At 38.6% G+C, this 15205-nt stretch overlaps 1 protein-coding gene across 12 annotated transcripts in view; it reads right to left on the reverse strand.

Moving 5' to 3' along the window:
• The window catches only part of RFX3 (regulatory factor X3), a 292672-nt gene that overhangs the window by 67954 nt on the left and 209513 nt on the right, over nucleotides 1-15205 (reverse strand). For 11 of the 12 annotated variants that reach the window (XM_058695807.1, XM_058695803.1, XM_058695806.1 and 8 more), the window contains 2 exons: nucleotides 8810-8991; nucleotides 5235-5354 (listed from right to left, as the gene is read on the reverse strand). In XM_058695807.1, the coding sequence (XP_058551790.1) occupies nucleotides 5235-5354; nucleotides 8810-8991 (302 nt within the window). The remainder of the gene's footprint in view (nucleotides 1-5234; nucleotides 5355-8809; nucleotides 8992-15205) is intronic. The other variant, XM_058695812.1, reaches the window with a different exon arrangement.

Raw genomic sequence — 15205 nt, forward strand, 5'->3', positions numbered from 1 at the left:
CCACTTCCTGTGAAGGGACCACTCAAAGAGGCAGGGGGTGACACATTCCCTCACTAGTATGGACATACTCACTAACGTGTTGTATTTCCTTTTTTTTTTTTTTTTAAGTGTATTTACTTTGAGAGGTTGGGGGAAGAAAGAGAGAGGGAGAAAGAGAATCCCAAGCAGGCTCTGTACTGACAGCACACGGGGGGCTAGAACTCACGAATCTCAAGATCATGACCTGGGCGGAAATCAAGAGCTTAAATGGCTGAGGCACCCAGGCGCCCCCTCCTTTTCTTTCATATGCAAAAATTTATCACGTGTATGTTTCTGTTTGGGTTATCTTCCCTCTTTAAAGGTGGCATTCTTTTTCTTTTTTTTAAATTTTTTTTCATATTTATTTATTTTTGGGAGCAAGAGAGACAGAGCATGAGTGGGAGAACGGCAGAGAGAGAGGGAGACAGAATCCAAAGCAGGCCCCAGGCTCCGAGCTGTCAGCACAGAGCCCGACGCGGGGCTCGAACTCAGAAACCGCGAGATCGTGACCTGAGCCGAAGTCGGACACTCAACCAACTGAGCCACCCAGGCGCCCCAAGGCGGCATTCTTATAAGGACAAGCGGACTAGGTTCCTGCCCTGGTTGCTACATGATTGTGGGCAGGTTATTTAACCTGTACGGGCTTCAGTTTTCTCATTAAGAGGATGAGTTGGACTGGGTGACCTCTTCCTTCCAGCTGAACATTCTATGATTCTGTGGTATCTCTGTTGGAGGTGATGGACATATTCTCTACACAGCTGCTGGTTGCTATGTGTTTGCTGGAGGAATGCGCTTTAATAGTTTGAGAACAGATCAAACTGAGATCAAACCCCGCCCAGCCCACGGTCAACAGCACTGGGCTCTCTGTCCCACCACTTCTGCTACAAGGATTTGGAAACATACTAAGATAGGTATGCCAATGCTCTTTAGGTACGTCTCTGAAATATTAAAAATAAACTGCAGCAAGCATTTTTACCTGGTGTCCACAGCTGAAGATTACTGATCTTTGGGCTGTATGATAACCTAACTTATTTATTATCTGAATGAGGGCAAGCCAATTATCCATGAGTAAATTGCCTTGAAAAACGGAAGATCACATTTAAGTGCAGAAGTTATTTTCATAGGAAATATTTTCAACCAAAGATATTAAAAGAAGCTAGTACACATTCTCTTGCTTTCTTGACCAGGACACTTCAGCTCTTCTCGATTACCTAGAAGGTCACCTATATGCCAAAGTCATTACACTGTGTTAGACTAGATTCTAGTCCCTCGACTGATGAATACTCGAAGGGCTTCTGGACTACCTACGTCTCCTTGGCCCTCCACTGAATGTGCACACGCTGTCCTGTTGGATAGCCCAAGAGTGAACAGAAGACGCCTGTCACCTCATCACTTCTATTTCCTCTTGCCAGCTGTTATACCTCATGAATACCTAGGAATCTAATCTGCTCCTTTAGGGACATGGCTTGAGGATGGCTTCCTCTTTTCAATTAAGCTCAACTATGGGTTCTGTGACATCTGGGTTTTTTTTCCAATCAGAAGCTGTTTCCATTTATTTCCAGACTCATGGCTATGTTCCATATGGTGGTGTTGCTGGGAATCGGATTTGGAGACAAGTGAAAATTTCCCCTACTACCCTAGCAAATCTTCAAATGAGACACCATATGTAAAGAGGTTCTAAAAATTATAAAGTTACACAGAACAATAATCATTAGTACTTCTACAACTACTATGATTCCAGCCTTAAGAGAAAAGTGTACAAAAACTTCACTCCTTGCTGATACAATGATCACTGCATACGCTTGAATTTTCGTCCCCTATGAACACATAAGACATGTAAATTTATACTACGGAAGATGTGCGTCTTTAGATGCATGAACTAACGCTTGAGGCGTTTAAACCATTTGAATATTCTAAAATATCAAACACAAGAGCTGCTATAAAATATCTGAAACCTTTCACATGTCACTTGAATTTTAACAAGAATGGCAGGCTCTTCTCACATACAATTTAGTATCTTCGATAGAATCATTTGAGTTTTATAAGCCACAAAATGAATGCTATAATACTTTCTTTTTCCATGGTCTTTCAACAAATACTCTTAACCCCTACATCCAGACTTGGGGCGAGAAAGACTGCCTCAGTGGCTTCTATGCCACGGAGTAGGTGGCTTCAGTTAAAGCCTATGAATGCGGCCAGTTGGTAGGATCCTTCAGAGAGAGAACAGAAGCCTCCCTCTGTCCTGCTGGTCCCCACGAGGGGGCTGTGAGGTTGATCACACTAACCGCAATCAGTTAGCAAGACACCATCACAAGAGCCCCCCCCCCCCCCGTCCACAAGCCACAACTTGTGTCATTAAAAACGAACAAAGAAATGTCGGCACAGTGTGCCCTTAACACGGATTTGAAATGTGCAGATCCACATACACGCAAACTTTTTTCGATAAACTCAGTACTGTAAATGTATTTTCCTTATGAGTTTCTTAATAACATTTTCTTCTTTCTGTCATTTTACTGTAAGTATACACAATATCATACATAAAACATACAAAATATGCATTAACTGACCGTGATCGGTAATGGCTTCCGGTCAATAGTAGGCTATCAGTTAAGTTTTTCCGGGAGTCAGAAGTCATACCCAGGTTTTGGACCGGGTGGGGGTCAGTGCCCCTAACCCCCAAGTTGCTCAAGGGTCAGCGGTGTTTCTTTGCTCCTCTAACATCCTTATGTCACAAGAGAGCGAACACCACAAGAAACTAAAGTTGGTACAATTTATGAATATCACTGAGAATTTTATGCATACATCCACATTATGTCTTATTCTAAAAGCAACTACAATTAGACTGAGATGGCAGGGTTTTCATGGCTTATTAACCTTTAGAGCTTTGGAATCCGTTTCAGAAGGAGACCCTTCTGAGTTCTAGGACTTGCTTCCCTAACCCAGGCTTTTTTTTTTTTTACAAAGAATGTCCCTCGAAGGCTACCATTTCTGTGAGAACGTGCTGGGATTCCTTGCAGGTTAAATCCAGCTGTCTCAAGTGCAACTTATCAAGTGGTTGTTCACATTTAAGTTGGAATATATGTTAGTTTTGAATAAAACTTCTCTTTTTTTGGTTTCAATCTTCCCATCAGCTCCACTGTGCACGATGTACAACAGCAATTTATTACAATCCACACAAACTCCATCTCCATATAAGGGACTGTTCTGTGATTTATCTTACTGTATTTTTCTGAGCCCCTTTAATGTATCTCCTGGGCTATACACCCCAAAACCCAGAAATCAGCAATTTAAAAAAAAAAAGGTCGAGAAACCGTGAATTAAAAAGCTAAAAACCTGGAGATAACCTTTACTTAGCAGCCAATCCTGAACTGACTCTTCAGTCTGGGACACTCGCACCGGAAATTATGATGGTGTTAAACTATTCAACAGGCATCTTTGCCTCCAGCCCGCTCCCATTAAATGTCTTACCCAAAATAAAAAAGTTATCTCTCCAGGAAAAAAAATCTAAAGGTTTCACTGTTCTGCTCCAAAGCCCGTACACAGCTTCCAAGCGCACACAGAACAAACTTGCTAGCTTCGTATACAACCAAGTCCCTTAAGCCATGACCCAAAGTATGTTTTAAATCTCCTCTCCCGCTGAGCCAATCTTCTTCTCGGTTCTGCCCCTGCCACGTCAGCCTCCCCAAATCACACAGTCCTTACCAAGGACATCCTGGACTGTACCCCTGTTTACCCGCGTCCTCCTCAAACAGCACTTCCTCTATGACACTTCTCAATCCTCCTCTCTCAGGGTTTGCTTAAAATTCCTCTGTATTTCAACAGTTCCTGGATCAAAGCTTTACTTCAGCACTTCACACACTGCGTTACTTAAGAAAAATGTTTCACGTGCCTTTCCTTCTAATTTCTGAATTCCTCAAAGTTAGAGACTACGTCTTCTCTGGGCCCATGGGGTCTAGCAGGTAGCAGAGACGTAATCAGTGCTTGCAGACTAAAGAAAGGACGGACCATCGCAGGATATATTGTTTCTCTGGCAGTGACTTGGAGCTAATGCTTCCGACTAAGCTAGTATGGATGTGAAGGAGATCTGGCCAACCATCCCAGATCAATAAAACGAGTAAAGTGAGGCAGATCATCTGACTCTCTTGTGTTCAGCCCCCCTTTCTCCTTCCTAACTCTGCATGTTCAACTGAAAAGAAAGATTATGAGGTGCCTGGTTGGCTCAGTCGGTTAAGCGTCCGACTTTGGCTTAGGTCATGATCTCACGGTTTGTGGGTTCAAGCCCCATGTCGGGCTCTGTGCTGACAGCTCATGCTCTATTTCTCTCGGTCTCTCAAAAATAAATAAACGTTTTTTATTAAAAAAGTTTTTTAAAAGAAAAATTATAACCACTATTATGGCTGAGCTATACTGGTAAAAAGGGAGAGATTTTTCTTTTATTTACTCTAAACTGTGATATAAGCCACATGAGACTAGAAGGCCCTTGGCTATATAACAGTATTATGAGCTTGTGCAAATCATTTAGCCTCTCTGGGACTGAAGTGAAAAACAGAGCTATGAAGGCTTTGATTGTCACAGAGCTGAGGGGCCAGACTAGACAGAGGTGTTTTTTTCAGTTCTAAGCTCTATGATCCCACCCACCCATCCATCCACCCACCCACCCATCCGTCCGGCCATCCATCCATCCATCCATCCACCCATCCATCCATCCGTCCATGAATGCTGGAGATCTCTCACAGCTCTAATATCTACAATTCTCCATCTATGAAAGCTGGATTCAAAGAAAATGCAAGAAGTCCTAAACAGTTTGCCAGCACGCATGTTATGTCACAAAGAACGACTGAGGGAGGTGCAAGACTGCAAGCGAGGAACTCACCAACACCGAAACAAGTTTCTCCAGGTGGTGTTTGCTTGGGTTCACTCCTTACGTTTTGGGTTTGGTCTCGTTGGCCGAATAGTTTGGGAGGTCACAGTGAAACTTAAAAAGGGGCCAAACAGGCCAAAGTTAAATAAGGAATCGCGAAAGATTTGGAAAACCGACAGGGTGAGTGAAATCCTACTAAATCATGTTTGAGAATGGTCCGTGTGTAAAAGCAGGCGAGCAACAGTCACATTCGCGTACGCTTCGGTATCTGCTCTATTTGCTCAGGGGAAAAAGGAGACGGAACATCTAAAGAAATATGTGGCTTTGACAGGTCAGCGATAATTCCGGAGTCTACCTTTGTTTCTGTTGCATGGGTTGCTGTCTCATAGCCATATACTGCATGTCTTCTTGCAGACGATTAAGAGGGGAATCTGGCTTGACACGGATCCCATAGTAATGGTACTTGGAGTTTCCTCTTCATAAAAGAACAACAAACATTAGAGACACAAAAAGTCAGTTAAACCAATATCAGTCAGACAGGATGTCTACCTCACTTCACATCTGGAAAGATTAGGTAAAAGCAGCATATTCGCGTTACAGACTTACGATCTGCCTGTTCCAGATTACACCTGTCCATTTTTATGGTGGCTACATCTAAAGAATCAAAATAAGATTTCGAATCGATCAGCGCAGGGCCCTGTGAAAACTCTCTCCTTATAAACTTAGATACCAGTACAATAGCTCACTTATTCCATTGAAGTTACACTTTGAGTTTCAAATTTGCGTTTTAGATTTCATTTAGAAGGGGTAAAGGTGGAAAACACACCTGGCCAAGAAAAATCCATTAAGAGGATAAAGGGCTATACACTAGAGGGGAATTTGCTATAAAGTAGTTACACAAAACGAAGAAAAGAAATCTAATTCTGTGGTCTTGGATAAGTTAGGTCCACATCTGTGCGACGTCTATCACTGCAGGATGGGGGAGGTAACTTGACTGATACAGAATGTTGCGGTAAAGTCTATCATGTGTTATTCTGAAACCTAAAAGGAGGCAGGCATTTAATCCATTGATTTTGAAACATATTTTATTAGTCTCTGTTTTAACGAATTCTTATCAGTTTGCAGGCTGAATACGATGTGTCACAACAGACATGGGGAAGTTTCTCTGTGAAAATGGCAAATTTCCACCTGGATAAAAACTGTCACAATTTCCCCATCTTCATGAGAAAGACCGTGTTTGTTATTAGAGATGACAAAGTTTTGCTCTGAATGAAATTTGCAAATTCTTGCAAAAATAACATTTTAAATATGTAAATTTTTGCAAAGGGAAAATAGCTTTTCACAAGTCTATATATAGCAAGACATCAGCTGCTTTTCCATTTTTTTCTTTCATTTACAAAAAAGAAATGCAAAAGTGTGGATTAAATATTTTATATAAAAATAGAACAGAATTTTACTTCCAAGATTAAAGAACATAGATTAAATGAAGCCTATCTTTCAAAAGCATTACACTCTTATTACATAAATAATATTGCTAGTTTTTAAAAAAAAAAGTAGGGCATCTGAATATCTATATAGTTTCGGCAAAGTATGTAACAGTATGGAAACTTAAATGCATTCCACTTGCAGAGATAGATCTTGTCTCCAAAATTCACTGCAAAATAGAGCAAAAACACGAAAACAAAACTCGATTAGTAGTGTTCTCCCTTACAAACTGGAGTAGGGTAAGTAGTGGAGTGGGGAGAAGAAGGGGAAGCAGGCGACAGTCCCCAGGGGATGTAGCCAATGACAACTACAGAGTAAAATGGGGTCTCCCTTGTAGACGGAAACAGATGAAGTGTCTAGTTTCTTCTCTGTTTCCTGCAAATGAGCATTTTTGTTGGGTTGGTGGGGAGCCGGTTGGGGGAGATCAGCACGTCTCACGGTCTTCTTTGCTTAAACTTAATTTTCAGATGGATTTGAACAAAAGACACCTTTTGATTTGCCTTTGTTTAGAAACTTGGTTTTTACCTAGCTCTAAAACCTCAAGAAATGGCTCAGTTCTGCCTCATGATTTATACTGATTTTCTTTCTGTTCCCTGGGTTAGGAGGAGTAAATGAGTGCTAAACCACTTTCCATGGTAGAAAGGATCTCCCTCACCATCGGCAGTGTTTCTACCTTAGAGTTCTGCTGCCTTCATAACACAGTATTTGTTTAAACTTTCCCCATTGGATTTCTTTTCTCCTCATTTCTCTAAGGCTTTACTTTCCATCTCTCTTTGAAAAGACCACATATAATTTTAAAAGGAACAGGAGACACAATTGTTACTTAGTGAGAGGGCAAAAAAGAACATCAGAAAGTAAAAGCTGTGATATTGCGAAATGTACTTGTGGAGTATAGATTCTACTCATTCACAAACCCAAACAACCCCAATTTTGGTCCTTTCTATTTTAAAGATGTGTTTCAAGGTCTGAATGGAGCCTCAAAATAGGACCCATTGAAATCCCTTTCGACAACAAAAGGAGCACAACAATACTGCTATTAGAATGTTGAATAAAGCCCAGAGTCTCAAAATATTGGCATGGTATGCATAACTACTGAGCCTGAGCCTTCCGCTAGCGGGTAAGAGGTTAGATCCCCAAATAATGATTTTTGTGGTTCTGGCAAAAGAAACAGGAGAGAAACAAAGAGCTTTTTTCAAGGGACTGAAAGCTTTACTTCCTTTAGCCTGAAAAGACAATCATATTCTCCCGTTTAAAATATACTATCTTTTCAAGTATAGGAAGAAGAAAACATATTTATGAGAGAGCCGAACCTCTAGCAATCTGAAAGCTGGACGGTCACTTGAAACACAACAGAATGGAATAACTCACGCTTAGGATACTTAGAGACCTTGTAAATGACATAAAACTGACACTCCCTTTTTCTTAGCATAAGCCTACAATGAAGTCAATTAGTAAGGGTCTCTTTATTTAATAGTCTTTACTAGAATACTATGAAGCTGTGACTTAAAACCAATTAAAGGAAGAACGTCAAACGTTATACGGTGTGGCATCTTTATTTTTATACTTTTTATTAGGGATTTCTATAAGCTTTAGGAAATAAAAAACATCCATATCCTTCTGCCCAGCTTCTCAAAATATTCATGTTATGATAATTTGTAAAAACTATAGAAAGGCACAAAAATGAATCTCTACAGTTCCAACTATTATTTTCATCATATTTTGATTAGGAAAAACACTCCTTTCTCTTTCCAAAGGAAGGAAACGAGAAGCCAAGAATCTTCTTCACGTTACTGGTTTCCATGTTACGGAAGTACGCTATCTTTTTGCTTCTATACACGTATGGTTGCGTAGCCAAGATTCTAAAGAAGGCTAATAAGAGGTTAAACAGAACCATGTCATTACCCAGGGCTTCCAACACCCCAGCTTTTCAAGTTCAACAAATGATTTTTTGTTGATCTCCAAAAATGAAATGAAAAACTCAGCTTTAATTTCGTACTCTATTCAAATAGAAGAGTTATTTATAAAGACATTTCAGTATAATTTTGCAAGAGTCAAGAAATAGCATAGTTTTCCATTTACTATGTCACTTACTCATCACTTCTGGTATGATTAGTTTTCAAAAGAGAAAACAGGGAGATACGTTAATTTTTAAGGCACCGTGTGTAAATCTTACGTTAACAGTTTGGCTTGCTGATTTCTGTATGAGGTGAGAATCAGTTCTCAAAGCTTTGGTCAGCTGATGTGTAAGACAATGCATCATCCCCTTTTGCAGCATTCACTGAATAACGACCTTTCCTTTTCTCAAGAGACTGTATAAACTGAGCTATTTCCTCATTTTTTCTTTATATGTCATCTGTAATCAAGCACTTCTGCTCACGCACTGTCCTGAACTGCGTTAGTGTGAAAAACAGGAATTCATTTAGGATCTTATTTTTTCGTACTAACCTAGTTCCCAATCTCCTGGTTCGGAGCCCCATAAAAATTGACCTTATTAGTTTTCCAAAAGAAGCAGCATTGACTGGGTCCAGTTTGTGTTCCTGACAATGTCGTAGGTAGTGGTTATACAGCGTGCTTCTAGGAAGGCTCACTCCTTCTGCGGTCTCGTAATTGTCCAACAGCCACTGGAGCTAGTGTAAAGAAGACAGGGTAAACACAGAGAAACCATATCATTTACCAGAATGTCTACAAGACCCTACAGATACAATGGACAGAAATACTTAGATATTCATCAAACCTTGTAAGAGGCTAAACTGTTGTAAGTCAAAGGCTGCCGTAACCAGACCTTGAAAACTCTCAGAAACGTAAATAAATAGCTGAATGTAGTTTATGACCTCGGACCATGTCCATTCCTCAAACAGTCAAGCGCACGTAAAAAATACTCTTTTTCCCTGGATTGACTGCCATTTTGTAGACAAACACCTCTTCGGGGAATTCAAATAGTCCCATTAACCGGTCAGATGTAAAATTTGTAATTGCTACAGAACAAGACAGATTACCAAGCCTGGCAGCCTGGCACAGAATATGTCTCTAGTGTTGGTATGTTATGAACAGCAGGGTGCCTTGTATGAGTTTTTGTATGAAGTTTCTATTCACTTCCCTAGAATTTTAATTTACTTATCTAATTTACTCACACAGGTCAGTACAACACTATTATCTACTGGGTAGGATGCTGCAAGCAGAAAGGAAAAAAACAAATTCAGTCATTTCTTCCCCAGAAGGAAAGAAACTCACTAGACATTGATTTTAAAAAAAAATTATGTAATAAAAAGGAATCATTTATTACAGTCATTTGAGTTTTCCTACCTGAGCGCTGTGTTCTTGTTTCTGTTTCATAATTTTGGAAGATACGCTACAATGGTAGTTGGTAAAGTAACATTTTCTCAGTTTATAGTCTACATTTGAAAAGCTTATGTTGTCCTACGTGTATTTCTTTAAAGTATAGAAAGTGCAAAGATACTTCAGAAAGTATAAACTAGGTCTATATTATTAAATTTCAACATTAGGAAAATTAAGTTATTAACTCGTTCATTTATTTCTTGACAAAAGGAGAACTGAAGAACATTTAAATGACTTTCTGAAGGTCACATTGTCTCAGAGTGCGATCTGGTTCCCAACACATATTTTCTGATAACTTGAATACCAGCTGTTGTTTCCACAAAGCAACAAAATACTTCACAGTATTTGTCTCAACAAAATTTCCATACCATATATAAGAGATGTGATCAAGAAGTGATATTTTACGTGCAATGTAAATTAAACGTAAGTTATGGAAGCCTAAGAATTTCTTTACTGTGCATCAGTTATGAGCCGGGCAATGTGGTAGGCACCTAGGGATGCAGAAATGAATGTGATCGGCACCCCTGTCCTCAGGAATTTATGATCACAGTCCAAAAAAGATAATATGGACACTCAAATATATTAAAACATTTCTCCATTTTGCTTACTTATTTTAAGATCTGTGAACAAACTCAGAACCTGAACCTTCAGACTCCTGGTATTAAAAACATTTTCAGAATTACTGCCTTTAACTCTGACAGCTGAATTGTCCAGAACCATTTTAATTTCAAATATTCCTACATGATGCTTATGTTTAATTAAAATCATGTCATTAAACTCATACTGATGTTGGCTTAGAAAATATGGCCACCAAGCCTACAAGACAGAGCAGAGTACTTTTAAAAATAAAGTTCATGTTCCCGTCAGGGAGACTTGAAGTTCTCTGCGAACCACTGAGGCATAATGAATATGTACATTTAAACATACCTGTTGCCTCTATAATGTATACAACGCTCCCTCTTCAAAAGGTTACACAAAATAAATGTTCATTTACATAATGACAAAAAATTAAAGGTCAAAAAGAATTCTTTAGAGATGAGTCATCTGTAACCTGACTGTCAGTAAAGAAGTTTTCCAGAGGCAATGATTTCTAAGTATTCTAAACGACACATGAAAAAGTTCACTTACACATATTCATTTGGTATAAAAGAGTAAGGGGCAAAAAGCTTGGGAAATCCAGGGACTATGGCTCAGAGTAGTATTCTGCCTACAACGGGGGGTCAAGATGTCTCTGGCCTTTCTTTTTAAATTTTAAGATTCTGTAGCTTAGGAACACAAGCAGGGTGATGACGCACAAAATATGGCCATACAAACCTGCCTCATAGATTTCATCCACGTGCCTCAGTAAGATGACGGGAATCTGAAAGCATTGTTACCTCACTTGAACGGTGTCGGAGAAATTCTAGGGAACCATATTGCCCAAAAGTGCTAACTCTGGCTTTGTGTGCATATACTAGTTAGGGCCTTCCACTGGTATTCTAAATATATAAAGAATATAGAAATATAAAACAGAGAAAGTAATATTCTTTGAGAAATTCAGTTTCTGGAGATGAAGGAATAGAAAGGAAACACCAAAAATAATCCTCAGAAAGGGAAACGTATAAAAACTCTAAATATTTTGTGGAAAACAAGTATTTTGCAAATGAGTTAACAAAGCGCCCATATCCACAAGCATGGAACAAAGTTAAAAATGCCAAAGGTATGTTTGTATATATTATCTATGCTTCCTCATACAATAATACATGTTGTCAAAGCCAAACAGTATGATTTTGTAGCAAAAAAAAAATACTAAAAATCAAATATTCCCTCCTTTACGAATGAACAGAACATACACCTATACAGGAAGTGAATAAAGATATAAAGCAAATAAAACAATTTGTTTAATTAATGAAATACAAATGGAAAATTTCTGTAAACTGCCTTAACTATTTACTAGTTTTCTTGCAATATTTCATAAATTAAAAGTAAAGACAGGTATCTGAAAAAAATGAGAGTTTACTAATGTTTCATGATGAAGACCACTGTCTTACAGATAAAAGAATCTGAAAAAAACAAATCTAATAATAAAATATGTGTAGGGTATGGTCTTAAGGTGCCTTTCATAAAAATGAAAAGTAGTGCAAATATGAAAGTTAAACATAAAATATTTTGGGTCCAAAGGTATGTTTACATATATAAAAGAGTTAATCAGACAATTCTTTGTCAAAGAAAACTTACCACAGAAATAGATAATTCTAGCGAAAGTGGGCTTAAAACACTCGGAAGCCTAAATAATATTACTCAAGGCCCAAAAGAACAATTTAGAGAAGATGAAGTTTTTACTGGATTGGCGGTATGGTCCCCTGAAAAGCTAAGCAAGTCAAATAACCTGGACGGACCGCTTGGCAAACTTAGTGTTCTTTTTGCACAGTTTCACATTCATACGGATTCTTCATTTCTAAACCAGTTTTTCAAAAACCTGAGTTCCTTTGTAATATGTGTGAGTATGCATGTCTGCGCATGCATTTGTGGGCATATGTATTTCTATATGTATATAATGTTATTACACACACCACACGCTTACACACATAAAATAATCATTAGCGGGTGTGAAAACCTCCCTAAGAGGAGGTGTGCTGACGCCTACCACTCTGACGGAAGCAAAGGTGCATTTTGTTCCCTGCCTCTTATTCGCAGGAAGTTGCCAGAAGGCTGGACATCACTTTGGAAGAGCAGAAGGAGGTCGAACGGAGGCAAAAAGCCCTGAAGGAGGGAGATGGCTACTGCTGCGGCTGTAACTCTTCCAGCTAGGAAGCCTGTTAACAACCGTGTCACCTAAGGGTAGTGCCCCGTGTCACCTAAGGGTGGTGCTCCTAGGAGCTCGTGACGGAAGTAGAGACTGGAGCTACCAGATAAGATTTTGAGATTGAGCAGGGGACTATAATGTGCGTTTTACATGCCGGGATTTAACCTTCCAGTTTGGACACAGTGATCGCACTGTAAATCAGATATTGGAGTCTGAAACACAGTATAAGAAAGGATTAATTTTATCGTACGAGCAAGTTGGTTTTTGAGTGTAACCTAAAGGCATACACTTCTTGTGTTGCCCAAGGGAAGTTCATGCCTGTTACAAGACGCTAAAATTCAATACCCTTAACATTTAGTAGTTGAGATCTAAACTATTACAATTTTTTTTTACTCTTTATAAAACGTTGTAAGATATTTGTTTACATTTATAGTTTTAAAAGCCCATAAAATACCACAGGAACTTTTAACCTTTATCTTTAAAACTTGATTATTCTACTAATGAACCAACATAAATTCACGTAAGAGTGGAAGGCATGATAATTGCATCTTTCAACCTTTGCATTTAATCTATATTAATCAGGGTAGATTAAGGAAGATGAACAGTTCCTATTTTTCCCAAAGGGAAATACTGATTGACAAATTTAAAAAAAAATACATATTGCATTCCCCAATTAACATCTAAATGTAACATTTGGCATTTTTTCCCAGATGGATTATTATCCATTAGGATTCATTTTAAGTTCAGTTCACTGATGATATGCATTTTGACAGGGCTTATTTCTGTCATAACTTATATTTACAATACAGCAGAGTTGAAGGGAAGTGAGTATAAAACTAGGGTTTGCTTTGAGCTGAATACATTTCAGTAGCTAAACCTGGCAAAAATCATAAAACAACTGTTTACTAGGTTGTAAAAAGTATGTAAAATAAATGCCTAATGCTTTTTATATACTCTAAATGGAATTTAAAAAAATGTACATGTTCTAGAACGTTATGTGGGAACTGGGAACAATTAACTTAAGGACATTTGTGCACTCATATTTACCATCTAAAATATCTCACATTGGATACAAAATAATCACTAAATGCCAATTTATATTAATTACAATTGAGAAGGAGGATAAAGTAAACCTTGAGTCTGCAGTGACACTCTGGTGCATGAGACAGACTATACACAGCATCTTCACATACAAAATATGAAGAAACAGAAATATTTAAATAAAAATTATGATAGCAACAGACTGAATTCCATAAAGCTAAATCAAAAGCACCAGTCTAAAGACAAGGAGATAAATGAGAGCATCCTTGGCTCATATTTTTTTGCGGGGTTAAATTATTTGGAGGGGTGGGGAAAGTTGTCCACTCTTACACTGAAGGTTGCCCCTGGGGAAATGATAGAGCGATAATATGTTCTTTCACTCACGTGGTATGCAGGGAGAAAGCCACTTTCTACCAACAATGTTCACATACCAACCGACCGAGGCGTGCATGATAATAACACAATGCATGCAGGAGTCCCCAAATAAATGCACACACGACTGGCAAAGGTACTTAGAATACGGAAGGTAAGATAAGGTCTGTTCCCTTCTATTGTTTCTTATGTTCGTCCATTTGACAAATATTGAGGAAATTTCTCCCACGTATCCGTCACTGTTCTAGGCACCAGGGATGCGTCAGGGGACAAAACGTATAAAGTCCTCACTTTCTTGGGACTTTAACTTGTCAATATATATTTACTATCTGCCTGCATGGTGTTACTACTGAAATAATTGGCATTATGTGAATACTAACAATATATGTCAATATTGACAATGATAGGAAAAAAAATACAGCCCTCGGTGTAACCATACTCAGTTTACAAGTGGTGCGCCATACAGGGTATGAAATTGAGAAGTTATACATGCATTTCAAGCTGGAGGATAGTAGCAAGATAATGATAAAAACAGACCAGTAGTACTAAGTATTCTTAAGAATACCCTAAAAAAGAGACACAAAATTCAACAGCACCCCATTCCACCCCGCTCCATCTTCTAATGTGTTGAAAGGTGAAAAGCAAAGTGATTGAGTTGGATTCTAACGACAGGAGATTATTTGCTTTGACCCTAAGAAGAATTTTCTGAATTACTGTAAGCCATCAAGTGTCTAAAGAGAAAATAAGAAACCCATTCAATTCCATATTCCAAAATACAATGAGAATAGACATTCAGCTCCAAAATCATGATTCAGATGCCTCTTTAGAAACTAGCAGGGACACCTGGGTGGCTCAATCGGTTAAGCATCTAACTTCGGCTCAGGTCATGATCTCGCAGTTTGTGAGTTCGAGCCCCGAGTCAGGATGCTTCGGATTCTGTGTCTCCCTCTCTCTCTGCCCCTCCCCCCGCTCATGTTCTGTGTCTCTCTCTCAAAAATAAACATTTAAAAAAATTGAAAAAAAAAAGAAACTAGTAAATATGGGGCACAAATTATTGATCCCTTCTCCTAATTGTTTGCCTCATGAAACTGATCCTCAGTAGAAACTGGTAAGTCGGGAAACTGTCATCACAAAGTTGGATTCATGTTCACTTTAAAGAATTCCATATCATGTCCTATACAGTGAGGGATAAAGGATAAACTTATAGTTTGTTGACATTTAAAATATGAACAGCATATTTTTAAGAAACATTTCCATTAAGTTGGTGCAGCCACTCTGGGAAACATTATGGAGGTTCCTCAAAAAAT

The sequence above is a fragment of the Neofelis nebulosa genome, chromosome 12 (assembly GCF_028018385.1).
Source record: "Neofelis nebulosa isolate mNeoNeb1 chromosome 12, mNeoNeb1.pri, whole genome shotgun sequence".
NCBI lineage: Eukaryota > Metazoa > Chordata > Mammalia > Carnivora > Felidae > Neofelis > Neofelis nebulosa.